This window comes from Balaenoptera ricei, chromosome 6, assembly GCF_028023285.1.
Source record: "Balaenoptera ricei isolate mBalRic1 chromosome 6, mBalRic1.hap2, whole genome shotgun sequence".
NCBI classification, from domain to species: domain Eukaryota; kingdom Metazoa; phylum Chordata; class Mammalia; order Artiodactyla; family Balaenopteridae; genus Balaenoptera; species Balaenoptera ricei.
The window spans coordinates 25244670-25262697 of record NC_082644.1 but is presented as its reverse complement, the minus strand read 5'-3'; the positions used below and the strand labels follow the sequence as shown (position 1 = coordinate 25262697).

Here is an 18028-nt window from a genome sequence, read left to right as displayed (position 1 = left end):
GCTGGGGCCCCATGGTGCCCACCAAACCCCTGCCTATGACCTCTGGCCATAACCAACTGGGGTCAGGTTGTGCCTGACATGCAGGGAAGTCTGTGCAGCAACAGACACAGCACCCTGGGTTTCAGAAGCAGACAAAGGGTCCCCCTAAGATGAGAACCCCGTGCCACTCCACTGAAGCCAACAGAAAAAGAAGTTTACCTATGCCAGCAAGAAAGGCCACAGTCCTACGGGGGTGGGGGCAGGTGGTCTGAGAAACTATAAATACAGGTAAGTGTGTACGTACACTGTCATTTAAATCTCTGGAAAGCTGAGGCCCCCAAAGCAGGTAAAGAATGTGCCAGAAGAACAAGTTGCTGTTTTGAAGGGGCTCACGTCTCTGGGCTCAGAAGCACAGAGTTGGGGCAGCTGAGAACTATGGGCACCAAGACCCCAAGAGACCCCCAAGGACGGGAGCAGATGCTGGAGGCTGGACCAGCGTGTGGGTGTAGCGTGAGGGCCCAGAGGACCCAGAGCACAAGGGTGTTATTGCAAACAGAGGAAACACCAAGGATCAGGGAATGCACCTTTCATCTGATTTCCTCAAGGAGGCAAGGTGGGGCCGAGCCTTGCTTTACCCAAACCAACATGGGTCCACGTAGGAGCTGCGGGACCCTGACTAGTGTCCTGTCTCCCAGGGCCTAAATGGGGGGGCAGCAGGGCTGGTGGAAGAACCAGAGTGGCCGAGGAGCATGTGCCCAGGGAACTCAGTCTCTGTCTCCCCAAGCCCAGCAGAAGGACCACCACCCCATCCACATGTGCAACCAGAACCAAGGTCAGCAGCTGCTCCACCTGCACCCTGGGCACCAGCACCCCTTCAAGGCCTGGCAATGCAGCCCTAACCTCCCTTGGGTCCCTCCCCTGTCCCCCTGGAGGACCACTGCCCACAGCCGATGGGCCCACCTCTCCGGTCAGCACCACTGGGGAGCTGCACACCTATCTGTGGGTCTCTGACCCATGCGCACAAGTGCTGCCAACCAAGGATTCTCTCTTCCCACCTTGCACCCTCAGGGGCACACAGGAGGGGCTCAAAGTAAATAAATGACCAATAGATAACTCAGAATTAAGAACCAAAGGACAGAAGCAAGCTGCAACCTGCGGGAAGGGCTCAAGGAGGAGGGCGGGATAAGGGCGGGCGCTCCGGAGTGGCGAGAACCATGGCTCCTCATGCTTCTGCAGAAGTGAGGAGGCTGCATCGGGGGCGGAGGCGAGGCAACCAGCACTCGGGTGGTGGGGCCTTGGGGCCGCAGATGCAAATGGACAGTGAGCTGCCAGGGCCCAGAAAAGCCCCAGCCCCAGCCGCCCTGCCCTGGATGCTCGCCTTGCATTCCCCACCCAGCGGGACAGCCACAGGGGGAGGACAGGATGCTGTTCTCACAACTGAAACTGTCCAGTTAAAGCCTGGGGACATGCCAGAAGGTGGGAAAGCCAGCAGCCCCCAGGTGGCACAGAGGAGGGGTTCTATGGACAGGCGGCCTGGGCACCTCCTGGAGAGGCCCCTTCGGTGCTCCAGCCCCGCAGAGCTGCGTGAGGCCCCAGTGACAGCCTCCAGGATCCGCCCATGGCCCACATTACAACTGCTGCTACTCCACCGCAGCTCAGAGACCTGAGTTACCCACTAAGCCTCTATTTCCCCATCTGTAAACTGGCTTCCTTCCCGTCCTCACACAGCTTCTGTGAGGATTTTACAAAGCACACAGAGCCCAGCGCGGGACGCACAGCCCGTCACAGTGGCCGGTGGACTCACACAGGTGACCTTCCTGTAGATCTGGGCGGCGTTCTGGCACTCCGAGTAGGGGTACTCCGAGGTGGCCATCTCCAGCATACACATCCCGAAGGCATAAACATCCACGGACTCATCGTAATGCTCCTCATACATCTCTGGCGCCATGAACTCAGGGGTACCTGCGCCCAGGAGCAAAAGATGCAGGGTCAGTGGTCACTGGGCCCAGGAGACCCTTGGGCCTCTCAGAGCCCCATGCCTCCTCCCCCATCCACAAGCCAGGGCTGGCCCTGCCCCCATGCTCCTTGTCATTGGTCCTGGAATGCAGGATTCAAACAGGCTTCTGCTTTATTGACAGAAGTTCCCCAAAATTCCCCCTGGACCCTCCTGATTCCAGGTTGGATCAGTTCACAGTGCCATCCCCTGACCACAGAGCTGAGAGACCATTACCTCCCAGGAGACAGGGTTTGTGTCAGAAATGGCAGAGGTGCCTCTTTGAGGCAGAAGCCTAAGCACACCCCTCCTGGCCACAGGCCCAGATAACCCCGAGCAGACAAAAACGTGTGGCCACCACATAGCTCCTTAAACTGCAAAACCCCAGAAAGCCTCCCATGTCCCTAGACATGCAGAGCACCCAGCAGCCCAGACAGTGATCATCTTCACTGAAGATGGCTGCCTGGGGACAGCTGGGCAGGTGCCATTCACCTGGCAGGTACCAGCTAGGTGTTATGGTGAGAACTGCCCATCCATTCTAAGCACAAGAGATTTTAAAATAACGCTTACTCTGAATTTTTAAGGATATGAGAGACTCACATAGGCTGAGTAAAATAAGCCAAATATATGACTGCACATGCATGCTGACCATCCCATATAAAACGATAAGCACAGACCAAAATGACTCAACTAGGAGGTGGGGTTACGGCTGATTTTTCCTTTAGTTACACTAGTCTGGTGTTTTTAATTTTCCTGTAACAAACATTTGCTTTAAAAATCACAAACTCCTTTTATTAAAATAGGTCCAGTTGAGCATCTGTCAAGCTGAAAGCAAAGAAAAGGGGCCATCAATTTCAATAAGGCTGCTTTTAATTTTCACTACTCCATCTTTGTTGACTTTGGAAGATTCTCAAAATGTTCCAATTTTTTTAAAAAGCAGATGCAAAACAGCGCAAACTATTGGGTTAAAAAGCATGGGGGTTGTGGGGGGGCCTGGGATGCAGGTAGATTAAGGGTGATTTTTAATTTTTTCTCCTTTACCTATAATTTCAATTTAAGATGTACTATAAGTTTAACAAAAAAAGTTAACAGTTTGGGTAAAAAATGGGAAAAACAAGAATCTACGTTATGATTTACACACACGCATAAAGAATTCTGGAAGATCCCATCAGAAATAATGATGAGTAGAGAGAAAACAGGAGTTCAAGGGACCTTGCACAAGGAATTTTTCATCCTTTTGGGCTTTTGAACCATATGACTGTACTGAAAATTTTTTGCACTTGGCTATATCCATCTATAGGGGAAGAGGGAGAAAGGAGCCTCAGGGTTGCTGGCAAGAAGCTGGGAGCTGAGCTGGCCTGGGGGGACCCCACTCACCTGGTCAGGACTCCCAATCACCCAGCTCAGTCTCTCCTGAGACCCTTGGGAACCAGGAATGCTGCTTTACAAGAAATACCCCAAGGCCCCCAGATGTCCTGGCTTTGGGGGGGATAGGGTGGGCAGTGGGTGTGTGTGGGCCCCAGCTCCACCAATCCGGGATGGTGGGGGACGCCAATTCTGCACATGTGCTTGGGCCACAGACACTGAACTTTCTTCTCCTTCCTTACAATGTAGCCATTTAAATCTAAATGTTAATAAGAATGTGTGTGTGCTGGCACACACACACACGTGTCTGTCCAGGGACCTCTGGGCACACCTCCTCAGCCCCATGGCCCCACATCCCCCACATCCCAGCCTCCATGGCTGTGAACACCTGCAGGAAGGACTGCGCCCACTTCAGCTCCACCCACTCAGGACCCAGCACAAACGCAGTGAGAGCACACCATGACAGCATCAGATCCAAGTGGCCCTCCGGGACAAACCCCACAAGGGTCATGGGTAGCATCTGGGAGGCTGCCACCCAGATGTCTCAAGTGGGCCACGTCCCAGATGTCTCAAGTGGGCCACGTCTTATCTGCACAAAACCTCTCTGACGGCTGCACCCAGAATGGGTCCACAGCATCAACCGCCCCGCAGGTACCCTGGACACAGCATGGAAGGGAAAGTGTCATCCTGGCGGATCCCCCACCTTACCACAGACCCCCCCCCCCACTCAGCTGAGGCCCCTTGCTGAGGCCAGGGCCTATTTAGATGCATTAATCAGCCCCCACTGACAATGAGTGTGGAGCCTCGTGGGCTCCAGCTGAGCAAAAGGTGGGGTGACCGGGGAACCCCATGAAATCAGGCACCCTTTGTGCGGCTCACTGTGCCTCCTGGAAACACCCAGGCTTCATCGCACCCCAACAACTGGAAAGTCCATTTCCAAGAGGGAAAAGAGGCACCAAGGAAACCCCCACTGCCAAGGCCAAATCTGCAAAACCTGCCTGGAAACCTCCAGCAGCTCACAGGCTGGGGGTGTGTCCCACAGCTAGACCCTCACCTGCTCCACCTATTTCACAGATAGGGAACTGAGGCCTGGGTCAACCCTTGCCCTACCACTCAGCTTCCCTGTTCAGCCGGAGGCCCCACGTCCACAGGGCACCCCCAGTGGCCACCCTACCCCAGATGTCACATTTCAAACCCACTACCCTGCCAGAGAAGTTTCCAAATTCCCACCGGTTTCATTTTCCACAAACAGGTCAAGTTCTGTCTCCAACCATACAGCAAAACCATGAACTCGCAAAGCCCTGAATCACCCTCTCACTCTGCTTATGTGGGAAGAAGCCCTCACATCATGGCACGCAGGACAGCCTCTCCCAATCCCACCTGATCCAAGCTTCCAGGGCCACATCCTGGAGCCACCTGACCCTGCAGCACACTGGCACTTTCCAGACATCTTGAACCCCGTAAATGGCTGCCCCACAGTCCCTCCAAGCACTCTCTTTGCAAAGCCTGGAGGGGCTCCCACCGGGCCTGGTGGACACATAGTGCCCACTGTGTATCAGGACCACACCAGGACCTCACACGGGGCTGGCACGAGCTACAGACCATCTCCTCGTGGCAACTACAGCAACAGAGCGGCTTCTCAGAGGAGGACAAGAAATGCAGAGGCAGGAACGGCCAGCAAATTGCCATCCACATGGAATCCCTCAGCCCCCATGCCCCACACGCTCACTCTGTGCCCCAAAGTACCCCAAGGGCTACTTTCTGTGGGCCTCAGGGCCTGGGGCACCCTACCCACCCCCCAGCCCACTGAAGCCAGCTCCAGCCTCACTGACCACAAAGTCCCCACATCCCTCTGTCCTCCGGACCTCCTTCCCACTCCCAAGTACCCACAGCACCAACAGCCCCTTGGTGCCAGTCGGCCTCACCACCCAAGGGACAGAGCCAAGGGACTCACAGGGCATCCAGGGCTGCAGCCTGGCACAGGGGCACAGGAAGGGAGCAGAACTAGCGCACCTCACTCTTGCAGGACGGTGACCCCGAGGGGTGGGGAGGTGCCCTGGAGACGGGCTTACCTATCACACTCTTGGCAAAGGATGCTCTCTTGAGGGTGGCCAGGCCCAAGTCGCCAATCTTCACAGACCCTGTGGGTCCGGTGATAAAGATGTTGTCGCACTTGAGGTCCCGATGGATGATGGGGGGCGTCCTGGTGTGCAGGAACAGCAGGCCCTTCAGGATCTGCCGGCACCAGCTGCGCAGGACCTTGGGCTTCATCACCTTGAACCGCTTCAGGTACCTGCGGGTGGGGGTGTGGCTCACCGACGGCTCGTGTGGGGAAGGGGCTTCCAATTGCTGGGGGCTGTGTATTTATCACCCGAACAGGGGCACTTCTGAGAGAGGGGTGCTGGCCACACCAGCCAGGACCACCCCAAGCAGATAGGAGGCCTGGGGCCTCGGCCATCGCGACTCTTGAGCCCTGGGTCAAGCCCACCCCGAGGCCCCGGCTGGCTGGGCAGGTGGCACGCTCACGTCTTCAGCGTCCCCGAGGTCATCAGTTCAGTCACCAGCACGATGCACCGCTTCCCCCTGGCACTGGACTCCCAGAAGTCATAGAAGCGCACAATGTTGGGGTGCTGCAGGCCCTTCAGCATCTCGGCCTCCTCCTTGAACCGCTGCCTCTCCAGTTTGGTGAGCTTCCGGTCCTAGGGAGAGACACACACAGGCTGAGAGGGACGCCCTGTGCAGCCTCAGGCAGAGGCCTTCCCGGGAGCCAGGGCCAGGAATCTGCCAGGCCACTCGCTCGTCTCCTTACACACAGAGCACAGCAGATGGAAAGGACTAGACATCTAGGGTCGGGGGAAGTCTGACCCAAGTCCTTCCCCTCTTTATCCACAGAGAGCAGAGCAGGCCTCTGACTTAGAAAGCCGGCACAAGTTGCTCCCGGTTCTCCAGCATCTGCAACATCAGACCCTGAAGCCTCATTGATCCTGAATGAGCTCCTCCTTGCTCAAGAAGGGCTGAGGCAAAATGGTCTCCGGGAACCAGAGACACCTCCAAAACCCACACTGCAATACTCATGAGCTTGTCCCCTAAAAACAGCTCTGAAACCTTGCTCCCTCCACACCTACTTACTGAGTATTATTAAAAGAAAGAAGCATCCGTTTACTTCTAATTTACACATAACTTTGAGAATATGTTCACAACCACAGCAGATGACAACCAGAAAATCAGGAGATGCTGACAAGAGACAAGAGACAAGAACAGAGAAGAAGAGCAGAGGCCCAGCCATGCCCGCATCAGTGCTAGAGGACATGGCAGACACACTTCCTGGGGCCTGGGAACACCTGCACCCTGAGCACTAAGCTGGACGTTAAGTTTAAGTGGGGAACTATAACACCACCATCAAAGTACTAGGAGCCACCTCTGGGGTGTCGCCCATAAGTGTGCTCCAGCCACATCTCTGAAGGAAGACCACTGACACCCGCAGCACATTCCAACACCGCAAGCACCTTGCTTGTCCCCACCCCATCTGCTCCAGCATTTCCCTGACCCCCATCCATCACCAACCCTGCCCCCTGCCTCATCCCGCCCCTGCAGCCTAGATCCTGGCCCTTCCCTTCCCAAAACCTTCCAAAGGATTCCCACCTCAGAGCACTCAGAGCTCTGTTGTTTTCAACTTCAACTCATGGATGAATCTTACCTCTAGGGACCCCAGCACAGCCTTCTCCCCAAGCCTGAGTGTGTACCCCCAATGTCACCTCCATCACGGCCCAATCAGCCCACAAAGCCCACGCCTTCACCCTCCCACCAGGAGGACTCTCAGAAAGAAACATAAATACAAATGAACACAAAACGTCAAGTTTTGAGGAGTTCTAGGAAGACAGAAATGGATAAATCTGGACAAATGGAGGGAGAAATCAGAGCTGAAAAAATCACAGGCCAAAACCCCTCGGGTCCTTTGAAAGACCTCAGAGGACATCAAGCCAGACTCCAACCAATCCAAAGAGAAGAGGAGGGCCCTGGAATCATGACGAGATCAGCTGGTTAAGGAATTCTATCCCAAGTGGCACTGTACCCATTAGGCATTCTCCCTCCCGCCAGGCCCACCCCAACAAACCCTCATCAGACACTCCACGCACAAGTGGGACTGGACGGCATAATCACCAACAGAGCAAAGATATACCAAGACTGATCCCAGAAAAACAAATAATTCAGGGACAAAAGCGACTTCCAAAAAGAAAATCTAGTTCATGTCCTCATAAAGATCCAAGAGGCTGACACACATAAATAAGAGCAGCTTCTCCTTAAAAAGAAACAATCAAGGAAGAGCTTTTGCAAGTTAAAGCTCCATACTTTAAGAATAAGATATTCTGTAATCTAATGAAACACTAAATACAAAAAAGTAACCATTTAACCAAGACAATAACATGGAAACATGTTCTACTCATCAAAGGTGATGCTTTGTTTTAGAAAATAAGTCAAGCCACCAACGTATTCTCAATACGTGTATTTGACATGGGAGTTACATCTAGAATACAGATGGAACTCCCATACCTCAACAATAAAGACATGAACAGCAAAGTCACAAAAGAAGATGAAGAAACGGTCAATAAGCACATGAAAACATGCTCAGCATCATGAGTCACCAGGAAAATGCCAATGACAAGCACAAGATACCACTTCACACCCACCAGAAGGGCTAAAATAAAAAGATGGATCATTCCAACCACTGGGCATCTGAGAGCAGCTGGGCTCCCTCTGGGCACACAGCTGTTGGAAGTGCAAGCTGGTACAAGCCTCAGTGAGCCCTTGGCAGGTTCACCCCTGCTCTAGATCCAGCCACTCCCCTCCAAGGTAACCACCTCAAAACAAAGGATTGACAGCAGCTCCATTCATAATATCTCCCAAACTCCAGAAAAGGCAGAACTCACACGTGGGGGTGAAACCAGAACAAGGGCTTGCCTCTTTGGTGGGGGAAGATGCAGGAGCTGAGAACCTGGGGAGGTGTGGGGGGACGACGGGAACACTCTACATTATAACAGAGGACAAGGGTTACACCTTCGCATGCATCTGTCAAAGCTCATCAGCTATACACTTAAGATCTGTGTTTCATCATGTGTAAGTTATACCTCCATTTTTCAAATGTAAAAAATAAAGTGAAAGCATCTGAAAACCAAATGAGAGAAATAGAAGAAAAACATCAAGAGACATGAAAGAACCAGCTGGAAGTCCTAACAACAAGGAACAGGAGTTATAAGAGCAGAAAACAGATATCAGGAAGGAGGAAGATAGCAGAATAGCATTTCCCTGAGCTAAAAGAAGAACTATTTAGAATAAAAGCATGTGCCAAGGCCAGGTCAGAGTAAATGAAAAATGACCCACCTCCAGTCTCATTCCAGCAAAAGTGAGATTCCCAAAGACTGAGATCAAGTTCTACCTGCTGAGGAACACCCAGACAGGCACCCAGTCTCACCGGCAACACTGGCAACATCCTCAACGTGCCGGCTCAAACCTGGAATTCTATCACCAGCCAAAGGGACATCAAACCACGAGGCCCAAAGACTTATTCTCAGACACTCGAGAACCCAAAGGTTACTTCCCAGCACCCTAGGTGAAACAGCTACTGGAAGTGTTTCTGCAAAACACAGAACAACACAGAAGGGAACTTGGTGAAGCCAACTCCACTGGCCCACAATGGACGACTGAACTTGGCTGCACCAGGAGAAGGAAACCAGAAAGGACGTGGGGTTGCCCCACTGTGCCACTCCCTGCCCCAACAGACAGCTTTGGACGATGACGTTTCAGTTATATTTCAGTTACTAGACCTTCCAATGGTCTGGTCACTGATTCTAGAGGAAACTCACAGGATTATTTATAGTTATAATAAAAATTGTTTCTGCCAATATTTCAGCATCAACCAACAGCAAAGTTAAAGATTTCATTATATTATAGTTCGGAGCAAGAGGTTCATGTTATAAATAACGTAACTAACAAAGCTAACATATGTGCCCTGCATATGCTATAGTTTTCGTTTTTAGATGCCAGCTAAACAGGATAAATCCAAGACTTGAGTATAAGACAAAAGTCAGCTCTTTAATGACAGCGCCTCTTGGAGCTGGGCTGGGTGTGGAGGTGGGAGGGAGCAGACCTTATTTTATGTTCTAAGCCACTGCGCTATTTTTAACTAGGTGACACACTGCTTGATAATTTAAAAGGTCAGTTGGCATGTCCTCAGAGAACTGCCCAGAGCCGCCGCAGTGTGCTGCCCAGTGTCCCCCTCTCAGAGCTGGCCGGGGTCCTTTCCACTGTTTGTTGATTGCTGGCTGGCCCCATTAGCTCAGTGACTCCATGGAGGCAGGACCACCCCAGTGACTGATGCATCATCACTCTTTATGGGGTGAAGTCAGTAATTGATGTGCTGGGGGCTCAAGTCATGAATCAGGATAGGAAGAGAGCACCTGATCCCTTTGAGAACCCCAAATCCTGCCAGAGTCAGGCTGTTCTTGAGGTCTGGTGTTGAGTGGTGGGCTCACCCCCACCACACAGGGAGGTGAGTTCACCCCCACCACACAGGGAGGTGAGTTCTCTTAGACCAGCCTGCCTCCCGCCAGGTCCCTGGTGGTGGATAAATTATTGGTAAATTATTTATTGGGTAAAGATGGCGAGAGTCAATCAGATTATAAAGGATAAAAGCATTCTGGGACAATGCTGGCTCTTGTCTCCTATAGGGAAAAGGTCCAGCCAGTCACGGACGGCACCCTCAGAGTGGGGACAGGGAGGACGGGTGGCCAAGGTGGTTAGACGAAGAAAGCCCTGGGTCCGACAGGCCCTCCCAGGCCACCCAGGGACCAGCTCTGCCCAACACCACCACCAATGAGGGCTGAAGCCATTAGACCCAGATGGCCACACTGTCTGCTCACAGGGGATTCTGCGACCATCTCCTTTCCCCAGGCAAAGCCCAACCAACCCCATGATGAGCAGAGCTGCCCAGCGGCCCTGAGTCCTGCCAGGGAAAGGCAGGATCCACACACACAGTACAGAGGCGGGACATGAGTAGCTGGGAGAGAATGCCCAGAACAGCCAGAGTCCTGGGGGTGGCAACCTGGACCTCTCTCCAACCCCATTTGGTCATAAAACAAAAGAAAGCCTCAAGGGTCTTTGTTGAGAACAGTCCCATGTACAGGGAATCACTCCACGACAGGGGCTCTGGGGACAGAGTGGGCCCAAGGGTGGGGGTCACTGGCCCTGCCTAGTGTCTCTGCACACTCTAGGCCCCGGATTCCATTGGTGGGAAGAGCCTTCCCAAGTCTAGAGGATTTGACCCAGACTCAGCCTGCTGCAGAGCTGGCCCATTCCTCACCACTCTTTCACCATGAAGCAGAGAGAAGGCGCAGAGTCTGGGGTCCAGGTAGGTGCACAGGGAGTGGAGATGTCAGTGGAGAAGAGGATGTTTGGTCCCCCAACTCCTGCTTCTGGCAAGGGTCGTGTACCTCTCTCAGTCACCATATGGTCACTGAGGCTCTGGGCATGCAGGAAAGGGCTGTGGACAATCTCAGGGGGGAAGGGAGTGGCAGGCAACAGATAAATACACAATTACACTGCACCAAAAAACAGAGGAAAGGGATAGGTGGGTGGGCCAGCTAGGGGCACCCCTGAGCCAGAGAACACCCCCATGGCTTGGGGAGAAGGGCAGCCCCCACCTACCCAGGGCACTGTCAGGGTAGGGATCCCAGGAAGAAGCATCCTGTAGGAGGGAGTGAGGTCCCAGGAAGAGTGGGCTGATTGTGGTTTATGTCAGCACAGGGGCTGGCGGCTGCAGGGGCAGCAGGCAGGTGGCTCACTGGGGATATCCTGACCTCTCTCAAGAGCTGAGCTCCACAAGGTGAGCAAAGGAGAGCTCTGGACAAAGGGTAATATCTCATGCTTTGGGTTGTGACCTGTTCCCTTTAATATTTAGTGTGGTTTTTCTGGAAGATAAAGGTTCTTTTCTTTTCTTTTCTTTTCTTTTTTTTATTTAACATCTTTATTGGAGTATAATTGCTTGACAAGGTTGTGTTAATTTCTGCTGTACAACAAAGTGAATCAGCTATATGTATACATATACCCCCATATCCCCACCCCCTTGCATCTCCCTCCCACCCTCCCTATCCCACTCCTCTAGGTGGTCACAGAGCACCAGGCTCATCTCCCTGTGCTATGCGGATGCTTTCCACTAGCTACTTATTTTACATTTGGTAGTGCATATAGGTCAATGGTCCTCTCTCACTTCGTCCCAGGTTACCCTTCCCCCTCCCCGTGTCCTCAAGTCCATTCTCTACGTCTACGTCTTTATTCCTGTCCTGCCCCTAGGTTCATCAGAACAATTTTTTTTAATAATTCCATATATATGTGTTAGCATATGGTATTTGTTTTTCTCTTGCTGACTTACTTCACTCTGTATGACAGACTCTAGGTCCAGCCACCTCACTACAAATAACTCAATTTTGTTTCTTTTTATGGCTGAGTAATATTCCATTGTATGTATGTGCCACATCTTCTTTATCCATTCATCTGTCGATGGACATTTAGGTTGCTTCCATGTCCTGGCTATTGTAAATAGTGCTGCAATGAACATTGTGGTTCATGACTCTTTTTGAATTATGGTTTTCTCAGGGTATATGCCCAGTAGTGGGATTGCTGGGTCATATGGTAGTTCTATTTTTAGTTTTTTAAGGAACCTCCATACTGTTCTCCATAGTGGCTGTATCAATTTACATTCCCACGAACATGCAAGAGGGTTACCTTTTCTCCACACCCTCTCAAGCATTTATTGTTTGTACTTTTTTTTTTTTGTAGATTTTTTTGATGATGCCCATTCTGAACAGTGTGAGGTGATACCTCATTGTGGTTTTGACTTGCATTTCTCTAATGATTAGTGATGTTGAGCATCCTTTCATGTGTTTGTTGGCAATCTGTATACCTTCTTAGGAGAAATGTCTACGTAGGTCTTCTGCCTATTTTTGCGTTGGGTTGTTTGTTTTTTTGATATTGAGCTGCATGAGCTGTTTGTATATGTTGGAGATTAATCCTTTGTCAGTTGCTTCGTTTGCAAATATTTTCTCCCATTCTGAGGGTTGTCTTTTCGTCTTTTTTATGGTTTTCTTTGTTGTGCAAAAGCGTTTAAGTTTTATTCGGTCCAATTTGTTTATTTTTGTTTTTATTTCCATTTCTCTAGGAGGTAGGTCAAAAAGGATCTTGCTGTGTCAAAGAGGGTTCTTCCTATGATTTCCTCTAGGAGTTTTATACTGTCTGACCTTACATTTAGGTCTTTAATCCATTTTGAGTTTATTTTTGTGTACAGTGTTAGGGAGTGTTCTAATTTCATTCTTTTACATGTAGCTGTCCAGTTTTCCCAGCACCACTTATTGAAGAGGCTGCCTTTTCTCCATTGTATATTCTTGCCTCCTTTATCAAAAATAAGGTGACCATATATGAGTGGGTTTATCTCTGGGCTTTCTATCCTGTTTCACTGATATATATTCCTGTTTTTGTGCTAGTACCATACTGTCTTGATTACCGGAGCTTTGTATGTAGTCTGAAGTCAGGGAGCCTGAGTCCTCCAGCTCCGTTTTTCTTTCTCAAGACTGCTTTGGCTATTCGGGGTCTTTTGTGTTTCCATACAAATAGTGAAATTTTTTGTTCTAGTTCTGTGAAAAATGCCAGTGGTAGTTTGATAGGGATTGCATTGAATCTGTAGATTGCTTTGGGTAGTAGAGTCATTTTCACAATGTTGATTCTTCCAATCCAAGACCATGGTATATCTCTCCATCTGTTTGTATCATTTTTAATTTCTTTCATCAGTGTCTCATAGTTTTCTGCATACAGGTCTTTTGTCTCCTTAGGCAGGTTTATTCCTAGGTATTTTACTCTTTTTGTTGCAATGGTAAATGGGAGTGTTCCCTGAATTTCTCTTTCACATTTTTCATCATTAGTGTATAGGAATGCAAGAGATTTCTGAGCATTAATTTTGTATCCTGCTACTTTACCAAATTCACTGATTAGTTCTAGTAGTTTTCTGGAAGCACCTTTAGGGTTCTCTATGTATAGTATCATGTCATCTGCAAACAGTGACAGCTTTACTTCTTCTTTTCAAATTTGGATTCCTTTTATTTCTTTTTCTTCTCTGATTGCTGTGGCTAAAACTTCCAAAATTACGTTGAATAACAGTGGTGAGAATGGACAACCTTGTCTTTCTCCTGATCTTAAGAGGAAATGGTTTCAGTTTTTCACCACTGAGAAAGATGTTGGCTGTGGGTTTGTCATACATGGCCTTTATTATGTTGAGGTAAATTCCCTCTATGCCTACTTTCTGGAGAGTTTTTAGCATAAATGGGTGTTGAATTTTGTCGAAAGCTTTTTCTGCATCTATCGAGATTATCATATGGTTTTTATCCTTCAATTTGTTAATATGGTGTATCACACTGACAGATTTGCATATATTGAAGAATCCTTGCATTCCTGGGATAAAACCCACTAGATCATGGTGTATGATCCTTTTTCTTTTTTTAATTAATTAATTAATTTATTTTTGGCTGTGTTGGGTCTTCATTGCTGTGCGTGGGCTTTCTCTAGTTGCGGTGAGCGGGGGCTACTCTTCATTGCAGTGCGAGGGCTTCTCATTGTCGTGGCTTCTCTTGTTGCAGAGCACGGGCTCTACGCGCACAGACTTCAGTTGTTGTGGCACATGGGCTTAGTTGCTCTGTGTCATGGGAGATCTTCCAGGGTCAGGGCTTGAACCTGCGTCCCTTGCAAAGGCAGGCAGATTCTTAACCACTGCGCCACCAGGGAAGCCAGGTGTATGATCCTTTTGATGTGCTGTTGGATTCTGTTTGCTAGTATTTTGTTGACGATTTTTGTACCTATGTTCATCAGTGATATTGGCCTGTAGTTTTCTTTTTTTGTGACATCTTTGTCTGGTTTTGGTATCAGGGTGATGGTGGCCTCGTAGAATGAGTTTGGGAGTGTTACTCCCTCTGCTATATTTTGGAAGAGTTTGAGAAGGATAGGTGTTAGCTCTTCTCTAAATGTTTGATAGAATTCACCTGTGAAGCCATCTGGTCCTGGGCTTTTGTTTGTTGGAAGATTTTTAACTACAGTTTCAATTTCAGTGCTTGTGATTCATCTGTTTATGTTTTCTATTTCTTCCTGGTTCAGTCTCGGAAGGTTGTGCTTTTCTAAGAATTTGTCCATTTCTTCCAGGTTATCCATTTTATTGGCATATGGTTGCTTGCAGTAATCTCTCACAATTCTTTGTATTTCTGCAGTGTCAGTTGTTACTTCTTTTTCATTTCTACTTCTGTTGATTTGAGTCTTCTCCCTTTTTTTCCTGATGAGTCTGGCTAAAGGTTTACAAGTTTTGTTTATCTTCTCAAAGAACCAGCTTTTAATTTTACTGATCTTTGCTATTGTTTCCTTCATTTCTTTTTCATTTATTCCTGTTCTGATCTTTATGATTTCTTTCCTTCTGCTAACTTTGGGGGTTTTTTTGTCCTTCTTTCTCTAATTGCTTTAGATGTAAGGTTAGTTTATTTATTTGAGATGTTTCTTGTTTCTTGAAGTAGGATTCTAAACTTCCCCTTAGAACTGCTTTTGCTGCATCCCACAGGTTTTGGGTCGTAGTGTTTTCATTGTCATTTGTTTCTAGGTATTTTTTTATTTCCTCTTTGATTTCTTCAGTGATCGCTTGGTTATTTAGTAGCATACTGTTTAGCCTCCATGTGTTTGTTTTTAGTTTTTTTTCCTGTAATTGATATCTAGTCTCACAGCGTTGTGGTCGGAAAAGATACTTCATATGATTTTAATTTTCTTAAATTTACCAAGGCTTGATTTGTGACCCAAGATATGATCTATCCTGGAGAATGTTCCATGAGCACTTGAGAAGAAAGTGTATTCTGTTGTTTTTGGATGGAAAGGCCTATAAATATCAATTAAGTCAATCTTGTTTAATGTGTCATTTAAAGCTTGTGTTTCCTTATTTATTTTCATTTTGGATGATCTGTCCATTGGTGAATGTGGGGTGTTAAAGTCCCCTACTATGATTGTGTTACTGTCGACTTGCCCTTTTATGGCTATTAGCATTTCCCTTATGTATTGAGGTGCTCCTATGTTGGGTGCATAAATATTTACAATTGTTATATATTCTTCTTGGATTGATCCCTTGATCATTATGTAGTGTCCTTCTTTGTCTCTTGTAATAGTCTTTATTTTAAAGTCTATTTTGTCTGATATGAGAATTGCTACTCCAGCTTTTGTTTGATTTCCATTTGCAAGGAATATCTTTTTCCATCCCCTCACTTTCAGTCTGTAGGTGTCCCTAGGTCCGAAGTGGGTCTCCTGTAGACAGCCTATATACGGGTCTTGTTTTTGTATCCATTCAGCCAGTCTATGTCTTTTGGTTGGAGCATTTAATCCATTTACATTTAAGGTAATTATCGATATGCATGCTCCTATTATCACTTTCTTAATTGTTCTGGGTTTGTTTTTGTAGGTCTTTTCCTTCTCTTGTATTTCCTGCCTAAAGAAGTTCCTTTAGCATTTGTTGTAAAGCTGATTTGGTGGTGCTGAATTCTCTTAGCTTTTGCTTGTCTCTAAAGGTTTTAATTTCTCCGACAAATTGGAATGATATCCTTGCTGGGTAGAGTAATCTTGGTTGTAGGTTTTCCCTTTCATCACTTTAAATATGTCCTGCCACTCCCTTCTGGCTTGCAAAGTTTCTGCTGAAAGATCGGCTGTTAACCTTATGGAGATTCCCTTGTATGTTATTTGTTGCTTTTCCCTTGCTGCTTTTAATATCTTTTCTTTGTATTTAATTTTTGATAGTTCGATTAATATGTGTCTTGGCATGTTTCTCCTTGGATTTATCCTGTATGGGACTCTCTGCGCTTCCTGGACTTGACTATTTCCTTTCCCATGTTCGGGAAGTTTTTGACTATAATCTCTTCAAATATTTTCTCAGACCCTTTCTTTTTCTCTTTGTCTTCTGGGACCCCTATAATTTGAATGTTGGTGTGTTTAATGTTGTCCTAGAGGTCTTGGAGACTGTCCTCAATTCTTTTCATTCTTTTTTCTTTATTCTGCTCTGCAGTAGTTATTTCCACTATTTTATCTTCCAGGTCACTTATCCGTTCTTCTGCCTCAGTTATTCTGCTATTGATTCCTTCTAGAGAATTTTTAATTTCATTTATTGTGTTGCTCATCATTGCTCTTTAGTTCTTCTAGGTCCTTGTTAAACGTTTCTTGTATTTTCTGCATTCTACATTCAAGATTTTGGATCATCTTTACTATCATTACTCTGGATTCTTTTTCAGGTAGACTGCCTATTTCCTCTTCATTTGTTTGATCTGGTGGGGTTTTACCTTGCTCCTTCATATGCTGCGTATTTCTCTGTCTTCTCATTTTGCTTAACATACAGTGTTTGGGGGTCTCCTTTTCGCAGGCTGCAGATTCACAGTTTCCATTGTTTTTGGTGTCTGCCCCCAGTGGGTAAAGTTGGTTCAGTGGCTTGTGTAGGCTTTCCAGTGGAGGGGACTGGTGCCTGTGTTCTGGTGGGTGGTGCTGGATCTTGTCTTTCTGGTGGGCAGGGCCACGCCCAGTGGTGTGTTTTGGGATATCTGTGAACTTAGTATGATTTTAGGCAGCCTCTCTGCTAATGGGTGGGGCTGTGTTCCTGTCTTGCTAGTTGTTTGGCATGGGGCGTCCAGCACTGGAGCTTGCTGGCTGTTAGGTAGAGCTGGGTCTTAGCGTTGAGACGGAGGTCTCTGAGAGAGCTCTCGCCAATTAATATTATGTGGGGCCGGGAGGTCTCTGGTGGTCCAATATCCCGAACTCGGCTCTCCCACCTCAGAGGCTCAGGCCTGACACCAGGCCAGAGCACCAAGACCCTGTCAGCCACACGGCTCAGAATCAAAAGGAGAAAAAAGGAAAGAAAAAGAAATAATAAATTAAAAAAATAAAAATAAGATTATAAAAATTTTAAAAATTATTAAAATAAAAAAAAATTCAGATATTCCACAGATGCAGGGCACATCAAGTTAACTGTGGGGATTTAATCCACTGCTCCTGAGGCTGCGCAGAGAAATTTCCATTTCTCTTCTTTGTTCGCACAGCTCCTGGGGTTCAGCTTTGGTTTTGGCCCCACCTCTGCATATAGGTCGCCCTCAGGCATCTGTTCCCCACCCAGACAGGAAGGGGTTAAAGCAGCGGCTGATTACGGGGCTCTTGCTCACTCATGCCGGTGAGAGGGAGGGGTACAGTAGTTATAATCGGAATGTGGGCAACCCTGCGGCAGCAGAGGCCAGCATGACGTTGCAACAGCCTGAGGCGTGCCATGAGTTCTCCCAGGGAAGTTGTCTCTGGATCACGGGAGCCTGGCAGTGGTGGGCTGCACAGGCTCCCAGGGGGTTGTGGACAGTGACCTGTACTTGCACACAGGATTCTTAGTGGCTGCAGCAGCAGCGTTAGCGTTTTGTGCCCGTCTCTGGGGTCCGAGCTGATAGCCACAGCTCGCGCCCATCTCTGGAGCTCATTTAGGCGGTGCTCTGAATCCCCTCTCCTGGCGCACCCTGAAACAATGGTGTCTTGCCTCTTCGGCAGCTGCAGACTTTTTCCCGGACTCCCTCCTGGCTAGCTGTTGTGCACTAGCCCCCTTCAGGCTGT

The 18028-nt window shown here is 48.3% G+C and overlaps 1 protein-coding gene across 9 annotated transcripts in view; it reads right to left on the bottom strand.

Moving 5' to 3' along the window:
• The window catches only part of WNK2 (WNK lysine deficient protein kinase 2), a 148265-nt gene that overhangs the window by 99997 nt on the left and 30240 nt on the right, over window positions 1-18028 (bottom strand). For all 9 annotated transcript variants that reach the window (XM_059927054.1, XM_059927057.1, XM_059927058.1 and 6 more), the window contains 3 exons: window positions 5864-6036; window positions 5410-5630; window positions 1784-1941 (listed from right to left, as the gene is read on the bottom strand). In XM_059927054.1, the coding sequence (XP_059783037.1) occupies window positions 1784-1941; window positions 5410-5630; window positions 5864-6036 (552 nt within the window). The remainder of the gene's footprint in view (window positions 1-1783; window positions 1942-5409; window positions 5631-5863; window positions 6037-18028) is intronic.